The sequence below is a fragment of the Phyllopteryx taeniolatus genome, chromosome 5, assembly GCF_024500385.1.
Source record: "Phyllopteryx taeniolatus isolate TA_2022b chromosome 5, UOR_Ptae_1.2, whole genome shotgun sequence".
Lineage (NCBI taxonomy): Eukaryota > Metazoa > Chordata > Actinopteri > Syngnathiformes > Syngnathidae > Phyllopteryx > Phyllopteryx taeniolatus.
The window spans coordinates 6,684,049-6,705,296 of NC_084506.1; the positions used below are offsets into that span (position 1 = coordinate 6,684,049).

General features: G+C 45.4%; 2 protein-coding genes across 2 annotated transcripts; both read left to right on the forward strand.

Moving 5' to 3' along the window:
* The first annotated feature begins 2,552 nt into the window (after nucleotides 1-2,552).
* LOC133477671 (zona pellucida sperm-binding protein 3-like) lies at nucleotides 2,553-9,817 on the forward strand. The gene is made up of 9 exons (XM_061772687.1): nucleotides 2,553-2,836; nucleotides 3,643-3,974; nucleotides 5,207-5,325; nucleotides 7,186-7,289; nucleotides 7,356-7,533; nucleotides 7,904-8,021; nucleotides 8,127-8,209; nucleotides 9,162-9,271; nucleotides 9,383-9,817. Exons 1-9 carry the CDS (start codon nucleotides 2,737-2,739, stop codon nucleotides 9,451-9,453), a joined length of 1,215 nt encoding a protein of 404 aa, XP_061628671.1. The 5' UTR covers nucleotides 2,553-2,736; the 3' UTR covers nucleotides 9,454-9,817.
* Nucleotides 9,818-10,320: 503 nt separating this feature from the next.
* Nucleotides 10,321-21,195, forward strand: LOC133477572 (ceramide kinase-like). The gene is made up of 12 exons (XM_061772419.1): nucleotides 10,321-10,617; nucleotides 11,819-11,977; nucleotides 13,946-14,068; nucleotides 14,146-14,271; nucleotides 15,201-15,267; nucleotides 15,348-15,493; nucleotides 16,305-16,379; nucleotides 16,469-16,727; nucleotides 16,910-16,992; nucleotides 17,458-17,663; nucleotides 17,740-17,957; nucleotides 19,020-21,195. The coding sequence occupies exons 1-12, from the start codon at nucleotides 10,482-10,484 to the stop codon at nucleotides 19,105-19,107; spliced, it is 1,686 nt and encodes a 561-aa protein (XP_061628403.1). The 5' UTR covers nucleotides 10,321-10,481; the 3' UTR covers nucleotides 19,108-21,195.
* The last annotated feature ends 53 nt before the right edge of the window (nucleotides 21,196-21,248 follow it).

The following is a 21,248-nucleotide window of genomic DNA, read 5'->3' on the forward strand; positions in this document are numbered from 1 at the left end:
TACAGCTGAATCATCTGAGTCTCGTGTGTTTATTGTGCAGGCCTTTTCACACCGACTTTCGCATTTATTGTGTATGTGCTGAGGGGGGGGGCGGGCCCACGGAATGCCGTTTCACATCGTCGCAAATACAGATGGTTGCTGACATGACACGACGCGCACTCGCATAGAAAACAATTCTGGAGGGGGGTCAGAAAGTTGCCCAGACTTCCCTCTCCCCAGCCAGTTCCTCTAGCTCTTTGGAGGGGATCCCGAGGCGTTCCCAGGCAAGCCGAGAGACGTAGTTTCTCCGGCGTCCCCGGGGTCTCCTCCCGGTGGGACGTGCCCGGAACATCTCACCGGGGAGGCGTCCGGGAGGCATCCTAAACAGATGCCCGAGTCACCTCATCTGGCTCCTCTCGATGCGGAGGAGCAGCGGCTCTACTCTGAGATCCTCCCGGATGACCGAGCTTCTCACCCTATCTCTAAGGGAGAGCCCGGACACCCTGCGGAGGAAACTCATTTCGGCCGCTTGTATCCGTGAGCTCGTTCTTTCGGTCACGACCCACAGCTCGTGACCATAGGTGGGGGTAGGAACGTAGATCGACCGGTAAATGGAGCGCTTCGCCTTTCGGCTTAGCTCCTTCTTCACCACAGGGGACCGATACAAAGTCCGCATCACTGCAGACGGCGCAGCGATTTTTTCTTTTTTTGTTCTTTTTTTTTTTATAGCTGCAGCATCACCTCCTCCTCCTTAAAATAAGCAAGGTTAAGTCTTTCTTTTGCAACAATGACAAATGCATATTGCCGAGTTGTGGTCCAATCAGCGAGGAAAGCCTCCTGACTTCCTTATAGACTGCTAAGTCAGCACTTCCAAATATAGGTAGGCATGGTTGGCATTGGCCGCATCGCGGTGCTGTTTTCAATGCTGCGCGGATCTTTCTCACTGAGCAAGTGTGGCGTGAAAAGGCCTTTTTTTCCACCAACTCCAGTCAGTGACTGATTCAACTGAATCATCCAAGTCAAGCTTGAGTCACTGAACTGATGCAGCTGAATCATCTCAGCCCATCATGCTTCCAGTGCGTCTGTGAACTTAAATCTGATATGATTGAGTCATCTTAGTCTGGGGTGTTGCTGGTAAATTTGCCAGCTCATGTCAAACTAAAAATGATCTGATTCTGCTAACTCGAGTCAGTGAACTCATGCAACCAAATCTCGTGAGTCTAAGGTTGAGTCAGTGAACTGATATCATACCGAATCCTATGAGTCTTCAATTTTCAATGTGAGTCTGCTAATGTGAGGCGGGGAATCACCACGACTGAATCACCTGAGTCTGATGTGTTGCCAGTGAGTCTGGTAAATTGAGTAAATTAACTGACACATCCAGTTCATTAGAGTCTTCTCTGTTTACGACTTCATTTGCTCGGGTCGGTGAACCAACTCAAGCGAATCATCAGAGTCGGCCTACTTGAGCAAGTGAATCGACAGAACCTAATTGTCTGTCCGCTGGGTCAGTTTTGTTGAGTCAGTGAGCCGATGCAACCGAATCAACTGAGTCCACATTGTTTTTCTTGCTTTGCTTTAACACTTTGTACTGTTTGTCCTCCCTAAAAGCAGCGTGAGTGATGTCATCAATCCACATAAAGTGAACAAATAAAGTCTAAAGTAAGTTGTCTTCTTATGCATAAATCATTTTGTAACATTTATGCACTCCCAAAAAGTCATTTGTGAAAACAAACTGCATGCACACTTGACCTTTAAATGTGTGTGTGCGTGCGCGTGTGTGTAAAGTTGTATAGGTCAGTCCCACAACATTTATGCGCATCAACAGAAGTTACTAAATAAAAAATGATGATGTCATCTTACATAATATTTAACAGTACTGCTAGCTACTAGCTGTCTGTTTCATAAAGACAATCGGGCTATTTCTGTCCCGATTTTACCCCTTCCCGACCGAGGACACCAAACATTTCATGAGATTATCCTATCAGATCATCATTAATTCTGTGGCGTGTTATTTTCGGGTCAGGGCTGACAATCTTAAATATTAAACGTGTGCAATATTTACAACCAAAACCGACGTCTCCAGAGTCATGATGTGGAGAATGGTGACGTGGAACGGAATGTAGCCAACCAAGAAGCACCTTGACAAGGAAAAGACGGAAAATTGAGGAGAAGTGGAACGGAAGATGAATAAATTGGAACGCAGCACACACACAGTACAACCAAAACTGTCAAATGTCTGATTTCTTTGTTTCCTTACTGTTTGTGTGGTGTCACTGATTTAATAAAAAAAATATATATATATATCTTGTAAGATGTGAAAAATCCTATTGGATGTGCCAGTGCCGGGCCTATGCTAGGTGTTGCATTCCAGGACAGTACAGAATCACACCTTTCCTTTCAAAACAACTATCTATATCTGTCAATTTGTCTTACGAAGGTGTTGCATTCAGGGCCCACCGTCCTAAATCATAGAGTCCCATATGTCATGTGGCAAAGTACACAAACAACATGACTGAAAACCTAACTTTTCTACCCTTCCAGCGCACTTTTCCCGAGTCTGGGTTGACGTGAATGCAGCATCCACCTGCTTTCACGTACCTGTCGAGTTCCTCAGGTGAACGAGGCGCAGCTGGAAAAGCGGCGCTATCACCCGGTCGGAGGAGTCGACTAACGAAATCATTTTGAGTTCGCTAGCTTGCTGCTCGGCTCTGTCTGTTCCGAAAGGAATACACGATCGAGCGGAACAACATCACCATGACGACGAACAAAGCACTTTTCTGTGTAGCCTTAGCATTAGCATTAATAGCCTCTGCTCAGGACTTGAAGTGGAGGCCGAAGGTCCAACAGGCAGCAGGTGAACATTTCCAACGTCCTCATTAATAAATTGAACAAATGTTAATATTTCATGACATTTTGTACGTTAAATTAAACATTTACAAGCGGACACGGAAAAGCTTTTTACAGTTTCCTGGTTTTATAGCCATCACGTGGTCTTTGATGAACCTCTTCCGCTGCTTTTAGCGACATTGAAAGACGTGATTGCTTCGGAGGATCCCGGCTGATCGGGACGCAAACGGTGGGCTCAACCATGCTAAAAGCGGTTATGTTATCGACAGTCCTGTAAGATTTGTTGTTGCACTCGTTTATCTTTATTTGTCCTAGAATTTCTTAAAATGTTTGGTGTGTGTGTGTGTGTGTGTGTGCGTGCGTGTTTGTTTGTTTGTTTGTTTGTTTCCCCCCCAAAAAAACGCTCGGGACCAGTTGCTCCTTCTGATTGGACAATACATTGCTTTCAAAGAACACAATTAAATCCCCCAAAAATTACTTTCCTGTAGTAATCCTGAAAAAGCAAAGGGCCTCAATTGACCCCTCCCCCAACTCTAAAGTGACAGTATTGACTTGTATATTGTCGCTGTCGGACAGAATCCCCCTCCCTCCAAAATGACAACTTTCCAGGAAATTTGATTGTGTTATCGATTCAAACGGTACAAAGACGGCACCTAGCCACCCGTGGCCATCGAAGTTCGCCGAAGTCACATGCCGCCGCCACTGTACAAAAAGCCTGTCAAAGCAAGCACCTGAGTCACATCATCCATCTTCATTGGAGACCACCGCATGCTTTAACTTGACTAACGGTTGTCTATCAATCCATTTATGCAGGTCCAGCTCGTCTACCCGTTCCTCCATTGAACCAAGAGAAGCGGTCCTTCCGTGAACCATTGTCCTGGAGATCTCCAGATCCCCCGGTGAAGGAGGAGCCCCGCTTCCCTCCGCAGTTTGAGCCGAAGACTCCGGAGGTGCCCGACAGCGTTCGGGTCGTCTGCAGGGAAAACTCAATTCGGGTGGAGGCCAAGCGAGACCTCCTTGGGATCGGTCAACTTGTCAAGGCTGCGGATGTCACGCTGGGAGGGTGTCCCGCCACCGGGGAAGACACTGCAGACCTGGTCCTGATCTTTGATTCGGAGCTGCATGGGTGCGGCAGCCAGCTGCTGGTGAGTTTCCTCCTGGATCAAAACTTCGAAGTTTTGACATATACCGAGGTAGCCTTCACTCAGGTGCTTTGCAGAAACAGATTCCCGAGCCACCTCCACTAGCTCCTTTACATGTGAAGGAGCTACTGTCAGACATACTGCAGTCCCTTTAACATGTCCTACTGGTCCCTCCAGCATGTCCCAGTTCTCCCAAAAGCCTCCTCCAGGTAGACATGCCTGGAGTACCCCCTCAGGGAGTAGCCTTGGAGGTATTTGAGATACACTACTACTACCAAAAGGTTTTGGATACAGTATTGGGCTTTGGGGTAAAATATCAGGAAGAATCTGAAATGTGGTATAACCTTACAGGTGAACTTGATTTGACCGTCTGTATACTGAATGCACATGTTCAACTGTTCAATGTTTCAGTGCTTACTGAAACAAAACTTGCTGTTCTCTAACAACGAGCTGAACGGCAAAACTCACAGCAGGTGTTAGATCCATGAATCGAAAAATACATTTCCAAAGGACGTCCACTTTTAAAACTTTCTGGGACTCTTCCAGTCTCTCTGTGTCTCTGTTGCAGCCTGTTGGTGACACTGTAAGCTCAATGGCCACTTCCCTCCAAGAGCATTCTGTTTGAAATATGGTTGATCGATTGTTCGGTGTCGTCTTGGTCTCACTACATCAAAATGTGAACAGCACGATGAAAAGGACTGTTAAAATACCAATTCTAATTTAAATGGGACATTTATTGGCCTAGGGGCTAATCTTGGGACTCGCTGGAAGGACAGTCTCACAGCTGGCCTGGGAATACACAGGTAAGTGTAGATGCTACAGTCCCGACCTGGATGAGTTCAGGAAAATGATTGAATGATGTATGATTTGAAGCTTTACCTTGATCAACCAGTCAATAGACATTCCTACCCTCACCTACATTCAGAAACCTTTAGGTAACTTTTCATTCGTAAGGTGTCTGGGATGAAGAGCTCAGCTGTCTGGGACGGTCTCAGAGTAGCTCTTGCACATAAAGATTTGGGCATATTTTGCAAATGCCTCTCTGGCTACTCCCTGCAGAGGTCCTCCCAACCATGTCCAACCCCAGGGAGGGCCTCAGGGTAGAACTAGGACTTGCTCTCGGGACCATGTCTCACAGCTGGCCTGGGAATGCTTAGGAAGTTCTGGGCCCGTGTGATCAAGATCTGACGAAAACAATGGATTGATGATGTGAGCTGATCTGTAAACTGTTTCAGATGTCTGAGGACACCTTCGTCTATGTCTTCACGCTGCAGTACACTCCGTCTCCTCTGGGAAACACGCCCATCGTCCGAACCAGAGACTTCACGGTCAGCATCCAGTGTCAATACCAGAGGTGAGACTCTATTAAACTGAAGAACTGTACGGTGGTACCTTTAAGTCAGTCCATGACCTCAATTTTGTCATTTATCAAATCAATCTTCACTTGAGGGGTGGCATCTGAAGCTCGCTTGCAACACAAGGTAAAAAAAATAAAAATACAACCCCAATTCCAATGGAGTTGGGACGTTGTGTTAAACATAAATAAAAACAGAATACAATGATTTGCAAATCATGTTCAACCTATATTTAATTGAATACAAAGACAATATATTTAATGTTCAAACTGATAAATGTTATTGTTTTTAGCAAATAATCATGAACTTAGAATTTTATGGCTGCAACACGTTCCCAAAAAGATGGGACAGGGTCATGTTTACCACTGTGTTACATCACCTTTTCTTTTAACAACATTAAATAAATGTTTGGGAACTGAGGACACTAATTGTTGAAACTTTGTAGGTGGAATTCTTTCCCATTCTTGCTCGATGTACAGCTTCAGCAGTTCAACAGTCCGGGGTCTCCGTTGTCGCATTTTACGCTTCATAATGCGCCAAACATTTTCAACGGGAGACGGGTCTGGATGGCAGGCAGGCTAGTCTAGTACCCGCACTCTATTACCACGAAGCCACGCTGTTGTAACACGTGCAGAATGTGGTTTGGCACTGTCTTTCTGAAATAAGCAGGGGCGTCCACAAAAACGATGTTGCTTGGATGGCAGCATATGTTTCTCCAAAACCTGTATGTACCTTTCAGCATTAATGGTGCCTTCACAGATGTGTAAGTTACCCATGCCATTGGCACTAAGACAGCCCCATACCATCACAGATGCTGGCTTTTGAACTTTGCGTCCATAACAGTCTGGATGGTTCTTTTTCCTCTTTGGCACGACGTCCACAATTTCCAAAAACAATTTGAAATGCAGACTCCTCGGACGACAGAGCACTTTTCATCAGTCCATCTTTCATGAGCTCGGGCCGAGAGAAGCCAGCTGCGTTTCTGGGTGTGGTTGCTAAATGGCTTTTGCTTTGCATAGAGTTTCAAGTTGCACTTCCGGATGTAGCGCCGAACTGTATTTACTGACATTGGTTTTCTGAAGTGTTCCTGAGCCCATGTGGTGATATCCTTTACATATTGATGTCGTTTTTTGATGCAGTGCCGCCTGAGGGATCGAAGGTCACGGGCATTCCATGTTGGTTTTGGGCCTTGCCGCTTTCATGCAGTGACTTCTCCAGATTCTCTGAACTTTCTGAAGATATTATGGACCGTAGATGATGAAATCCCTAAATTCCTTGCAATCGTACGTTGAGGAACATTGTCCTTAAACTGTTGGACTATTTTCTCACACACTTGTTCACAAAGAGGTGAACCTCGCCCCATCTTTGCTTGTGAATGACTGAGCAATTCAGGGAAGGTCCTTTTCTATCCAATCATGGCACCCACCTGTTCCCAATGAGCCTGTTCACCTGTGGGATGTTCCAAACAAGTGTTTGACGAGCATTCCTCAACTTTCTCAGTCTTTTTTGCCACCTGTCCCAGCTTTTTTGGAACGTGTTCCAGCCATAAAATTCGAAGTTCATGATTATTTGCTAAAAACAATCAAGTTGATCAGTTTGAACATTAAATAACTTGTCTTTGTAGTGTATTCAATAAAATATAGGTTGAACATGATTTGAATAATCATTGTATTGTTGTTATGTTTAAGACAACGTCCCAACTTCATTGGAATTGGGGTTGTAAAAAACCACCAAGCGATGAGAAGTAACTCAAAGAGTCGTAAGTTTGGGCACATAAGTCATTGTACCACTGCTGTGAGTTTTAGCCGCACTCATAAGTCAATATCAGTGTCCACTTCAACGTTGCTTTGCGTTTGTAGGAAGCACGATGTGAGCAGCGGCTTCCTGAATCCCACCTGGACCCCGTTTAGCGACTCCAAAGCTTCTGAGGAAAGCCTTTACTTCTCCTTCAAAGTGATGAGCGGTGGGTACCTTTTTAGATTCTGCCTGAAATTGTTTAAGGTGATGCTCACGCTTGTCCTCTCTCAAGACGACTGGCAGTCCGCCCGGCCGTCTTCTCAGTTCCTGCTGGGCGACATGATGAAGTTTGAGGTTTCGGTCAAGCAGTTCCACCACACGCCCCTCAGGGTGACGGTGGACGACTGCGTGGCCACCGTGGTCAGGAACATCGACACGGTCCCTCGGTACTCCTTCTTGGGAAACAACGGGTGCGTCTGCTGGTGGTGGTGGTGTTTTTTTAATTTACCTGTTCGCGGAGGTGGCAGAAGTACTCTCACGCTGTAGTTTAAGTAAACGTACATTCAGTCAGTCGGTCACTCAGTCAAAAAAAAGTAACACAATGCGGCCTAACAGGAAGGTCCCAAGGGGGGGGGGGGGGGGTGCCCCTTCCGCTTGTTAAAATGCACACACACCTCCACCTTTTGCTATTGCTCTTTAGGAGACGGACTGGAGTCACTTTTTGTGTATTTCAATTTAACCAACCATTCCGACTTCGCTATTGAAGGTACAAAAACCAGTATTTGTACTCGGTTACTTCCCACCATTGCCCACTTGACGGCCTTCTTGTGGTGCGTTCAGGTGCCTGTTTGACAGTCAGGTGACGGGCTCCAGCTCTCGCTTCCTGCCTCGCTCACAGGATGACCGATTGCGGTTTCAGGTGGAGGCCTTCAAGTTCCAGCAGGACGACAGAGGCGTGGTGAGACCGTCGCGTTGTAGACCTCCCGATTGAACTGCAGCTTCTGGTTTCACAATGACCCCCGTGAGCTTGGGACCCGAAAACTTTCTGGTGCTTCTTCTTCAGATCTACATCACCTGCCACCTGAAGGCAACGGCTTTGACTGCGGTGGTGGATTCCGCTGACAAGGCCTGCTCCTTCGCCGGCGGGTGAGACGCCACCCGTCACGCTTGCCCCCATTAGTCCCCCACCCTGGATGCTAATCCTCATGCTGCATTCCAGACTGATGGGAATTCAGAAATACCCCGCTTGGACGTTAAGAAATCCTCAGTGGTTCAATCTAACATAAATGGAGAACATGGTTCAAATTTCCCACATCCCAGTTTCCATGAATACAGCATGGAACGACCCCTTCCTGCTCATTCACACACTGTAGCAGAGGGTTTGTATATATTTGTAGTGGTACCAAATCCTGACCTCACTGTAAAAAAATAAAACATACCTGTAGCAGGAAAGGATACTATACTTAACACTCCACCCCCCCCCCCCCCCCCCCCCCCCAAAAAAAAAACATTTTCCTCCAGGCTGCTACCACAATCTTTGTGAGAATTTGGGTATTGGATAACCCATTCAGTAATCGAACAGCCAGATGTTTACCAGCAAATTTTGTTTCATTGAATTTTGCTGTCCATAATGCACAACATGCCAGCCAAAAAGTTTTTTAATGTATTATTATTATTTTTTTTAGAACATGGATTAAATGATCTAGGTGGTGACTATCCATCCATCCATTTTCTGAACCGCTTATCCCCACAAGGGTCGCGGGCGTGCTGGAGCCTATCCCAGCCACCATCGGACAGGAGGCGGGGTTACACCCTGAACCGGTTGCCCAGCCAATCGCAGGACACACACAAACAACCAACCATTCGCACTCACATTCACACCTACGGGCAATTTAGAGTTGTCAATTAACCGAGCATGCATGTTTTTGGGATGTGGGAGGAAACCGGAGCGCCCGGAGAAAACCCACGCAGGCACTAAATGTTTTTGTAGCTCTGCTGGAAATTATGTACAAAATTGAAATTGTAATCAAAAGGATTGAATGCTAAAAATGTAACTTAGTTACGTGCGTGCGTGTCTTCGTACTGTATCTCGGGACAGGTGGACCGAGGCGAGCGGCGTCCACGAAGCGTGTTCTTGCTGCGACACGGATTGCGGGACGAGAAGTTGGCGCCGAGCGACACCAAACCAGGGTCCCCTAACGCCAACTGGTATGTGAGGGAAACAAACCAAATCAACTGTGGCCCTCAGTTGAGGAAACATATCACAGTCTGCTGGTGTTGGTTTTACATTTCTCTCTCTCTCTACTTTGAATATTGCAGGTGCGAAATGGGACGAGGAGGTTGCAGTTGGGCCAATCACGGTGAAGGAAAGACCTGTCATGAGAGATTAAAATAATCCCTCTCATCCCGATCATGTGACCTCTGTTTGCCTCAACAAAAATGTGTTAAACATCACCTCACAATCTGGAAACAGTGCTGTCTCGAGCAATGATTTACTTTCCGGAGAAGACAAATATATGTACGTAAATGTTTAAACGCTTTTTAAGGGATTTAAACGGGGATCTCCAAATAACCTGAAAATTGATCAGTAAGAATGACAGTTAAATGGCTGAACTCTTAGGAACATTTTAAACATTTCCAAGTGTGCAAATCAACCAGAAAACTTTCAAAAAAAGAAAGTTTCTCACGGTTATGAATGACTGTACATATATGCCAAGGAGTGGACAAACTTGTGCTCAACGGCCACGTTTACATTTGCAGAACAAATGTATTAATAATACCGGAACCTTTATTTTACAAATGTTTTGTTTTAAAATAAATCAAATAGAAATATATTTCAGAGAGAAAGGAACACTTTTTAACCAATTTTAAGACAGTAAGTTGTCACTTTAAATGGCGTTTCTGATTAATTTTATTTGCAATGAACCAATTTGGGGCCGGGGGCAGCTAATTTGAGTAGCGTATTTCAGTGGCCCGCGGGCTGTAATTTGCCCTCCTGTGAGGAGACGCTTTCACGTGCCCTGGGAAAATGCTTGAATCGAAGCGTTACACACATTCAATGTGTAGGTCACGAAAGCTACTCTTGGGAGTCTGTCGAACACGATTATTTAAATGTATTGTATCCAAGGTCTAATGATGCGAAAAGGTCGGGGGAAAGAAACCTCACGTCAATGTAAGAAATTGACAAATGTCAATGGAAACGCTGTTAAATGTTTCACGTCACAATGTGTGCGTTTTTCGCCAGCACGCAAACGCCCCATGAAGCCACTCCCATTTCCGGGAAACAGCGGCTGGGGAACAAACAAGCTGAGCCCGATCGGCTACCCGGCGGCCATCGAGCCCGATTCAGGTCCGGGGGTGGGGGGGCTCACGGAGAGAACGTGGCCGGACGGAAGTCGCCTTGAGCACGGGCGGACGGATGGAGAGGCCGCTGAGGCTGCTGCTCTCGTCCGAGCTACGCGTCCGCAACGTCGGCTACGAAGTGAGCCTGTGCCGGTCCCTGCTCGCCTGGAAGAGGCGAAGCTCCAGCCCGGTGTACCAGCCGTTCAGACCCAGTAAGAGCCCAACCCGACCGCCTTTTGTCCCTCCAAACGGACACGCGAGTACAGCCTGCGTGGCACAAAACACGACCAATAAAGAACATTCGTGTCGTGTCGACGCCAAACGCCATCGAGGCCGAGAAGACATTGAAGTGAAGACAACACTGCTCCGTCTTCAACTTTTCATCGGTATCCGCTTACGTCAACTAGCAGCACGTGGCTAGTTGACGTAAGCGGATCAGTTCGAAAACCAGTTGACCGTGAAAGCCATTCAAAGCAAACGCCGCGTGACTGACGAAGAAACGCCAAACGTCATGTTTGTTTGTTTGTTTTTCCAAACGGGCGATGTGAGGACGGCATGGCGAGATAGGGGTTAGCATGTTCGGCGTTCGAATCTCGGCTCGGCTCTTGGTCCGCGTCCTTTGTTTGCACCCGAGCGTCGGCTGGCGACCGTTGGCGAGCAATCCTCGTTGTTGCCACGAACATGCATTTTGCCCTTTAAATGTGATCTTGTTGCCATACACCAGAGCGATCTGGGAGCTGAAGCTGCCATTTTGCAGTCGCAGAGCGCACAATAAAAGCTGTTACTTGTGAGATATGAATATGTATGCATTTGGGAACGTGTCGTAGCCATTGCATGTTTTTCAGAAGTAACTAAGTTGGGGAAAAAGTAACTTTTGAGTTACTTTCAGTAGCTGTCAAGTGGCAGGAATATCCCTTTCCCACAGTACAAAAAAAAAAAAAAAAAACATTAGCTTAACCGTACCCATTACTTGGTCATGCATAATGCACGCCTCACATGTTACAGAGTGATGTCATCAGCATGAAATATGAGCGTAATTGAAGCCGCATTAAATGAGCAACTTGGGGCAGACTTGACTGCAGCGAGCCTGACGATTGCGGGCGGGGGTCGTGCGTCGGACTCTTACGTCAGGTGACATTCCTCCGATCGACGCGTGACACAGTTTGTTCCCGCCATTATAAATGACAATATTAGTGCCCGACAAATCATTTTAAATGGCCTTTCTTCTTTGGAACTTGAATGATAGTTATTGTTAGAATGCTAGTAGCCAAGTGACTTGTATTTATTTAATTGAGTACATTTTTTTTTCCGCAATCGGGAAACGGAGGAAGTTCATGACGTCACGTGGCTGTTTCGCCAGGAAACAACAGTTTTTGTACTCATGGCTTGTCCGTCCGTGTGTGTGTGTGCCAGACGCGTGTCACAGCGTGTGTGTGTCAGAGATCATCAGCGTGCGTGAGGAGGAAGAGGAGGACAAAGAGGAAGAGGAGGAGGAGAAGGGCGGCAGAGAAGATGGCAGCTGGAAGAAGATCAGGGAGCGAGAAGACAAACACCGCAGGCGTTCTTTCACAGGTGACATCGGCAATCTTTGACGCCGCCACGCTCGGCACACGTTAGACGTTCAGTAATGATAACGGGGGCGTCTGGGTCTCCAATCTCTGCTTTTACCACTCTTATTATTATTATTATTATTATCGAGCGGTCCATTCCGTGCTGGGCTCCAGCTCGTCTGTCCAACATGGCCGCAAGGAGTAAGAGGGAATGTTGCTTGTTTATTGACAGTCCAGTTGAAGCTCGCTATAAATGTAAACGTATAACAAAAGAATTGTACCAATGAAATAACTTAGTTTCTGTCTTTGTTGCTAGTCCAAAGCTAACACATACCGTAATGGGGAAGGGGGAAATACACCATTGCCAAGCTAATGCAAATTAGCATCAAACATAGCTTATCGCTCTCCGAATAATAAATATTGGTACATAAACGCATACAAACAGGTGTGTATATATTCTTCAAACTCTTCGAAGAATGACTTTATGACAATGTATTGCTTGCTCCACACTGCCCTTCAGAGGTCAAGACGTGCACAGCAGTTACTTTATGCAACCCATGGTTCTCTTGAGTATTATCACTTGATCAAGCCTTTTCTAACTTCCCATACTCCAAAATAAGTCAATTATGTATGATTATTGCTGAAATCGGTTTGGGTATTGCCCAAAACTCAAGGCTGCAATATCGGCATCGGATCAGAAGTGGGAAAGGTTGTGTTCTGACATCCCTAAATGGTAACGGAGGGGGCCATGATTAATTGACAGCTAATCGATTATGAAATTAATCAACAGCTATGCAGCTTTGCGTCGTTGCCGTGTCGGAAGGTGAATCGACGCCCGAGTTTGAGTTCCGGAGCGCTCTGGAGCAAGTTCTCTTGAAGAATTTCTCTTTATTTGGCAGCTGTCATGTGACCCTCTATGCGGACTAGCGGCCCAGTTCCTGCAGCAGAAAAACAGCCCCACGGCTTGATGCTGCCGCCAGCATGCTTCACAGTAGGGATGGTGTTAGCCGGGTGATGAGCAGTGCCGCCTCTTCTCCAGATATGGCGCTTGCAATTCAGGCCAGAAACATCTCTTTTGGGTTCATCAGACCAGCGAATTTTGTTTCTGCAGGTCTGAGAATCCCCAAGGTGCCTTTTGGCAAACTCCATGCGGGCTGCCATGTGGCGTTTTGTGAGAAGTGGCTTCCGTCTGGCCACGCTACTATAAAGGCCTGATTGGTGGGTGGAGTGCGTTAGCAGTGGTTGACCTTCTGAATAGTTCTTCTATCTCCGCAAAGGAACACCCGAGCTCCGCCTTAGTGACCATAGGGTTCGTTTTCACCTCTCTGACCATGGCCCTTCTTTCCCGGTTTCTCAGCTCGGTCGGACGGCCAGATCTAGAAAGGGTCCCGGTGGGTCCTGAAGGAACATATTTATTTAACAGTGGCACTAAATAAACAAGGATAAAATAGTTTTAATGGAACTCCTAAATAAGCCACCATAGGGCCAAAGAAAGCACGGTGAAACTTATCATCCTGACATGTTTTTATTTTGAAGGGCTGACTTTTGACAGGATGTTACTGACGTTGCCCCAACTTGTTCAAGTGTTGCCGAGCAGACCGAGAGACTTATTGTCTTGAGTTGTTAATAAAACGATACGCCTTGCTGTTTGTTGAACCCTCTTTATACCATACGACAGAAAATTCCGATAGTCGGCCATTTGATAAAGAAGGCGAGAAACACGATAGAATCCAAGAAAGAACTCGAAAAATTCCCCCCCGCCCCCAACGCCTCGCTCTACACCCCATCAAGACTCTTGAGGGTAAAAGTAATGTTAAATGCTTATCCACTTCATTAGTTAGCCATCAAGTTTGGTGGTTAGTATGTTAGTTAGTTGGACAGTTAGGTATGTTGGGTTAATAATTAAGGGCAGCTTTACACTTCTGGCTATAAAATGGAAAATAAAAAATCACACTCGGCTGAACAAGCGTTGTGTGGCGTTGCGTTGCAGTGTCGTACGTGGAGAGGTGTCGACAGCACCGCTGGCGGTGCGCTGACGTCACCTTCGCCTGTCCCCAGGTAGCGCTGTGCCGCCGCTGGGTGAGCACCATCAGAGAGCAGCTGGCAGCCATCAGTATGTACCACAACACACACACACACACACACACACACACACACAGGGTTGCGTGTGATGTTGTGGTGTTGTTGCAGGTAGCAGACCCTCAAAGCTGCTGGTGTACATCAACCCGTACGGCGGCAAACGTCAGGCCAAGCGCGTCTACCAGCAGAAGGTGGCGCCGCTCTTCGCCCTCGCTGGCATCAGCACACACGTTATTGGTATACCAGTCATACACTCAACTACAGTCATCAACCTGCAAATTTTTGATATTAGCCAGGAGGTCATTGTCCCTAAACTCCTGTTAATAGCAACCATTTGCGTCCGGAGTACACTCCTTAATGTCTCCAAAGACGAACGAAAAACACAAAAACATAGACAGAACTCGAGAGCTCATTACAGAGGCGACCACAAGGTTAGGCGCCATGATGACGTGATAATGGTGTGTAATTAATTGATTGATTGAAAACAAAGAAGTGAGAGAACAAACATTCTTCTTCTCCACTTCCTTTTCCTCCTTCGCCACCCAGTGTAGAAAGTATGTACTGCAGCACAACACAGGCAAACGACATGGGCCGTGTCAAATGTTCATTTTAGTCTACGCTGCGGGCTGCTAAGAAAATGGATGGCCATAATTTGGAAACCCTTTATTTAAACCATGCAAACATTTTTGACGCAGCACCCTAAAAGAATTGGAATCGAGAATCGTTTGGAACTGGAATCAGAATTGCTACAATTCAAATGATGCCCCACCCCAATCGCTGTGACCACAAAAGTAGCTCAAGGAGCTATTTGCTGTTGAAAACAGTGACGCAACTGAAAAATGTAGTCGTGTCGCTACTGGTTGTAAACATAACGTACGCTACGTACGGAGTGCAGCGCGAGAGCTGTGAAAACTCTAAAGCCTCATGCCGCCGATTCCTAGCCTCGCCGTAGCTGGTCCACAATGCTACAATCGATGTATAGAATGATTCATGGCACATTTTGTATCGATTGAGGAGGCTGCTACCGATAGTCATATCCCGTCGTATCGGTTTCTCCTTCCCAACAATTAGGTGAAAATACATTACCATGACGATAAATGCACCTTAAAACCTGTTTTGCCATGTGCACATTAACACAGTGTGTTTGTGTGTCTGTGTTATCAAAGTGACAGAGTACGCTAACCATGCTCGGGATCACCTGCGGGATGAGGCGGAGCTAAAGAAGTGCGACGGGTGAGTTAGCGGTTGGGCCGACGGCGCAACGGTTGGCGCTAGCGTGCGAGCGCTCACGTGTAGCGTTGCTCCCTCAACAGCGTGGTGTGCGTCGGCGGCGACGGCATGTTCAGCGAGATGGTCCACGGCTTGGTGTGGCGAACGCAGAAGGACGGCGGCGTGGGCGTCGACATGCCTGACCAGGCGCTGATCGCCTGCTCGCTACGCATCGGAATCATACCTGCAGGTCACACCTTGCTATACTACTTAGTTAGTTGCGACGTCGCTAGTTAGTTGCCAGTGTTGTTATTTAGCTGAATTGTGTTTCTGTTGGTTAGCATCCATTACAGCAGTCGTCCGCGGACCGGTACCGCGCCGTGAGGCATTTGTTACCGGGCCGCAGAGAAAGAATGACCAATTTATATCATTTTTGTTGTATTGCAATTCGCGTGTCAGTGTGTTTTATTTTGACAATTGAGCGGATCTTCTCCGCCGCAACAGTTGCGCGTCTCGATGGACACGTCGAGACTGCACAGAACGCTTCCGTTTCCGGTCCCGGCCGGCTCGAACGCTTCTGTTTCCGGTTAGTCTGCTGACCAGTCAGCAGGAGAGACGGTTTGTAAGTTGGTCAGTCAGTATGCCAGTTGGTTAGTTATTTTGTCGCTTGGTTGGTTTGTCAGCCAACCTTTCAACAAGACAGTATGCTAGTTGGTTCGTTATTTTGCTGGTCTTCGGCAGTTACTTGACTCTTAAGGTTCTGTTTTGCTGAGTTAGTTGGTGTGTTAGTTAGTTACAGTGCCATGAAAAAGTATTTGACCTCTTCTGAAAATTATTTTCTTTTTTCCTCTTTTGCATAGTTTCCCCACTTGAATGTTTAGGATCATCAAACGTGCAATTATCAGACAAAGATAACCCAAATAAAGAAAAAAAATTAAATTGGGATTTTATTGAAAGAAAGTTGGTTTGTCTCATAGTTACATTAGTTAGTTAGGGATGGTAGATGTGGCTAGTATAGTTCAGTGCTCCTCCTTTATTTTTCTTTTGTTGTTATCGTTCAGGTTCCACAGATTGTATCTGCTTCGCCACAGTGGGCACCAATGACCCCGTGACCTCTGCCCTCCACATCATCGTGGGTCAGTCGGGCACCACCTGTTCAGAAACAGAAATGTGACCTTCATCTAACCAAGTAACTGAGTATGTAACTAAGCAATGAACTTGCCAGGCGACAGTCAGCCGATGGACGTGTGCTCGGTGCACCACGACGACACCTTCCTGCGCTACTCCGTGTCGCTGCTGGGGTACGGTTTCTACGGCGACGTGCTGACGGACAGCGAGAGGAAGCGATGGATGGGCCCCGCCCGCTACGACCTGGCAGGACTCAAGATGTTCCTCACGCACCACCACTACGAGGGCACCGTGTCCTACCTGCCGGCCGCCGGCGTCGCCGGGGCGCCCAGGGACGCGGCCAGGTGTCGATCCGGGTGAGGACACGTGCGGACGAGGCCTAGAGTTTCGATGCGGCTCCGAAGTAGTGTTCCAATGTGAGATTGGGGTTTCGAACAAGTCGTGGGGGTTTCAAATTAGGCTTCCCAGGTTCGGTTTTCAAAGCGTTGCGCTGGAACCTCCGCAAATTGAACACCAATGTTTTGCTTTTCCTTTGCAGTTGCTCCGTTTGTCAGGACAACAGGATACTGTTGTCGGAGAGAGCCGGCGTGTACCAGACGGAACACGACGAGGATGACGGTGGTAGGTCACGCCCAGGTCTGGTTTTGAAACCCATTTTAAAAAGCAACAATGGAAAACGTTTGCAGAGGGATATGCAAAAAAAAAACGTGGTTAAATTCATAGAATATTATTATATATTTTCATAATGGTAATGGATTTTGAAAAAGGACAAATAAAATAAGTTGTATTTTTAAAGTGAAATCAAATGTAATTTTGGAGGAAAGAAAAGGTGTTTTTAAAGATTTCTTTTTTTATTATATATATTTTTAGAAAAAGGTTTTTAGTGACGGAAAACTTTAGAGGGAAACATATTTTTGGGGAGACAACAAATCATTTTGATTCAAAAATTGGGATTAATTGATCAAATGGATGAATCGTCCAGTCTACTCGCTTTACATCCATATGTGAAGGGGATCCGCGGATGGAGCCTTGAGGAACGCCGCACCGAGATCCTAATAGCACAAAAAATGTGTGATTCCGATGTAGAAAACGGCGGCGGCTGGCGGACAATCCGAGGCAAGTTCCTGGCCATCAACGCGGCCAGCATGAGCTGCGCGTGCCCCCGCAGCCCCAAAGGCCTTTCGCCCGCCGCCCACCTGGCCGACGGCACCGCCGACCTCATCCTGGTGCGCAAGTGTTCCCGCTTCAACTTCCTCCGGCACCTCCTGCGTCACACTAGCAAGGACGACCAGGTGAGCTCCTGCCCGCAATCGCTCGCTAAGGGTTAGCCCTCCGTCTTCACTTCCGTCGTCGCCGTCTGGCCCCCAGTTCGACCTGTCCTTCGTGGAGGTGCACCGCGTGCGGCGCTTCCGCTTCACGCCGCGACACTGCCGCAGCGACTCGGAACAGGAACTGGACTTGCTGGACGGGAAGCGGAAGATCTTCGGCCAGATCTGCCAAGACCATCCGGCGTGCGGGTGCGCGCCGGCCTTCAGCAGCTGGAACTGCGACGGCGAGATCCTCCCGCACACCGCCATCGACGTCAGGTGACCCGCCGCTTCCAAGTTATTAACCTAACTCATTTTATTTTCAATAAAAATGCATATAAAAAAAACTTTGGTTTGTTTTTTTACCCAGCCCCCCAAACAATTTTTTTACTTTTTTTTTTTCTACCTCAAAACTGGTGAAATTCAAGTGTTAATAATTCCAAAATGACTTTATTCGCATTTAAAAAAAATCAAGTTTGTATTGCAATTTGTTTTATGTAACAATCATAAAATTGAAAAAAGATTCTTGAAGGGTGGCAATTTTTGACGTTTCCCTTCTAAATAATTATTGTCAAAAAAAAATAATTCTTTTTTTTTCGAGAGAATACTAAGTGTTTTTGCAAAAAATTTCAAATCTTCAAATGTTCATTTAACTATTAACATTACAATCTTTGCTCCACCACAAAAACATCATTCTTTAAAGAAATCTTATTGGTGGTGACTCAGTAAAAATTTTCTCATGAAAAGTAACATTTTTGTAAGCCAAAGATATTAAATTTTTTTTTTTTTTTAAATATCTAAATTATTTAAACTTTGTCATATTGAGTCTTTTTTTTTTAACTTCAATATTTTACTTCATTCTCGCAAGATAACCAAATACAACTATTGTCAAAAAATAACTTTTTTTTTTTGATTGGCTTGTTTATTTTCTCATAAAATTTACAATAAGATACTTTATTGTAAAGATTCCTCATTCTTGTAATATGACTTTTGTCCTAAAAAGAAAATCTGATTACGTTGTAAAATAATGACGTTATTCTTAAAAGAAAATTATATTGTTTTATGAATCCAGAAATTACGTTTTTACCTAAAAATATATTTTTTTTTATTCTCTCAAGATTCCAACCACCACCCCCCCAGAAAATATACAATTTTGTATTAAAAAAAGTATTATATATAAAATTCTAGGATTCAAACTTTTTACTGAAATGCTTTTGTTTCTAATTCCCGTATTTTTTTATTATATCCCTCCAAAAATGTGATGTTATTGTGTAACAAAAGCGGAATTTGTGCCAGAAACCCTTTGTGTGTGTCTGAAGACTGCTTGTTGTTGTTTCCCAGAGTGCATTGCCAGCTGATCCAACTGTTTGCCCGAGGCATCGAGGAGGCGGCCATGTTTGACGAGCCGGCTCCCGCCCGCCCCGTGTAGACGGGCCTCCTCGGACCGCTCGGGAGCTTCGAGTAGCCGCCGTTTCCTATTCGTCGTCTTACGCTCGGCGGGTCGGATCGGGTTCTGTTCGTACGGGAAACGGAAGAACCGGAAAGGCGGTCCGGCCTCGTGGTTGACTCCCAAGTTGAGTCGGCCCGGACTTAAGACGCGAATTCGGTCTTACTGCTGTGTCAAAGTCCTACTGAATTTGGAGTAGCGTCACATTTGACTCTTGAGTCTCGTCATGAAAGTCCTGGTAGAGTCTGGTCTCGCGTTTAGTGGGGTCTGAATTTGGAGTAGAGCTAGGTGTGACTGTTGAATTTAAGATTAAGACGCCAAGTCCTGGCGTACAGTCAAGAGTGAACGAAGGCCAACTCAAGTCGAGCCTCAGTGTTGATTCATTCCCAAGTTTAGTCGGGTCTGAATTTAGTTCTGACTACTGAGTCACTAAGAATCTAGTGGGAATTGCTAACGTCTAAATCAAGTCTAGTGTCGGTTTTGTCTTATGTTTAGTCGGGTCTGAATTTGGCTTTGTTGGGACTCTCCAAAGATCTTTAGATTTAGTCTTGTCAGTCCTCCTCGTTTTTTTATTGATTTGCGTCTGCTACAGAACAGCAACGATCGTTGATCGAGTCCGATTTGTTCCCGGCGGAGTACCACTTTTTCCTGTATTTTTTTTTTGTGTGTAATATAACACATTTTCCGAGCAGTTCAACCTTTATTCAAAAGAGATTAAATTTGGAAAAAAAAAAAAAAAAAAGACTCTTTGAATGTTTTAATTTATTTGCGTGTTACACGTTGACAAAAATTATTCCTTGAAAAGTGAAACTGACGCTAGCTGGATGTTTGCTTTAAACGTTTATTTCAAATCTTTCAAGTTGGAAAATATGACTTCATGCTTAATTCAATTTTATTCTGGAAAATCGACTTTATTCTTTAAATATTTTTTTTTTAATTGACTTTTTTCTTGATAGGTGCAAGATATTTTTTTAAATTTATTTTTCCAAAACACAACTTCAGGCTCTCTTTTTTTTTTTCCCCAAAAGTAAAATATTTTGCCTCAACAAATTACCTTTTTTAAACTTTGTGTAAATTTGCGACCCACATTTTTTATTAATCTGACTTTTTGCATCCAAAAATGTCAAACGTTACGCCCAAACACAACAATGACGATCGTTCCAGCGGGACATCATGAACGATTAAAAGTCATTTTGTTCTGAATATGTGAGTTTTTTTTTTTTTTTTTTTTAAATCTGATTAAAAACTAAAATATGACTTATCTTTTTAATTTGTTGTGACTTTTCAAATGTTTGAAATTGTTAGCGTCTGTTACACGACAACGACGATCGTTCCTCCAAAGCTAAACTCCGACACTTCCGGGCGTCATTAAAGACTGCAAGTTGTTTCCCCAAGAAAATCAAACTTTATTCTCTACAATATCTTTTGTTGTATTATTACAACTTTTGAAACTCAATCCTTAAATAATAAAAAAAAGACTTTGTGGAAGTTACGCTTTTTTTTACCCCCCACCAAATAACACGACTTTCATGTTTTAGCATCTTTGTGGCGACGACAATTGCTCCTCAAACACTACACTCTGATGCTAGCTGCGTATTTGCATAAATGTCTTTTCCCGCATCTTTTCGCCACTTCCTGAACGTTCACCGAATTATGCAAATGAGATTGAACGTTTTCATGGCTGTCGCCAATGTAGCGCTTTTAGTTGTCGTCTCGTGTTTGATTGTTGATTGACAGCTCGTCTCTTCTGCTGCCCTGAGCTGGACTCACGATGAAGATGATGATGTGTAGCAGTAGTAGCATCTCATTTAGCCTGTTAGCATTCTAACATTTGGGTGCATGTAGCTCCACCTACTAGCCTAGCAGCTAACATGACGACAGGCAAATAAACACAATCCAGAGGTCTCTCGTGGAGTTTCACTCGAATTGTTACTATGGCAACCTCGCTCGCGTCGTCACTTTAGTTCTCATTAGCATGCTAGCCACTCCGATTATATGCAAGTGTTTGACCTCTGCACTCCTGCCGGCTGTAACCTCACATGGAAGAAATAAAAGAAATGTCAAATCACACTTGATTTTTGCTTCCTATTTTATTCAAGAATGGCTTACATTTGTTCACCCCC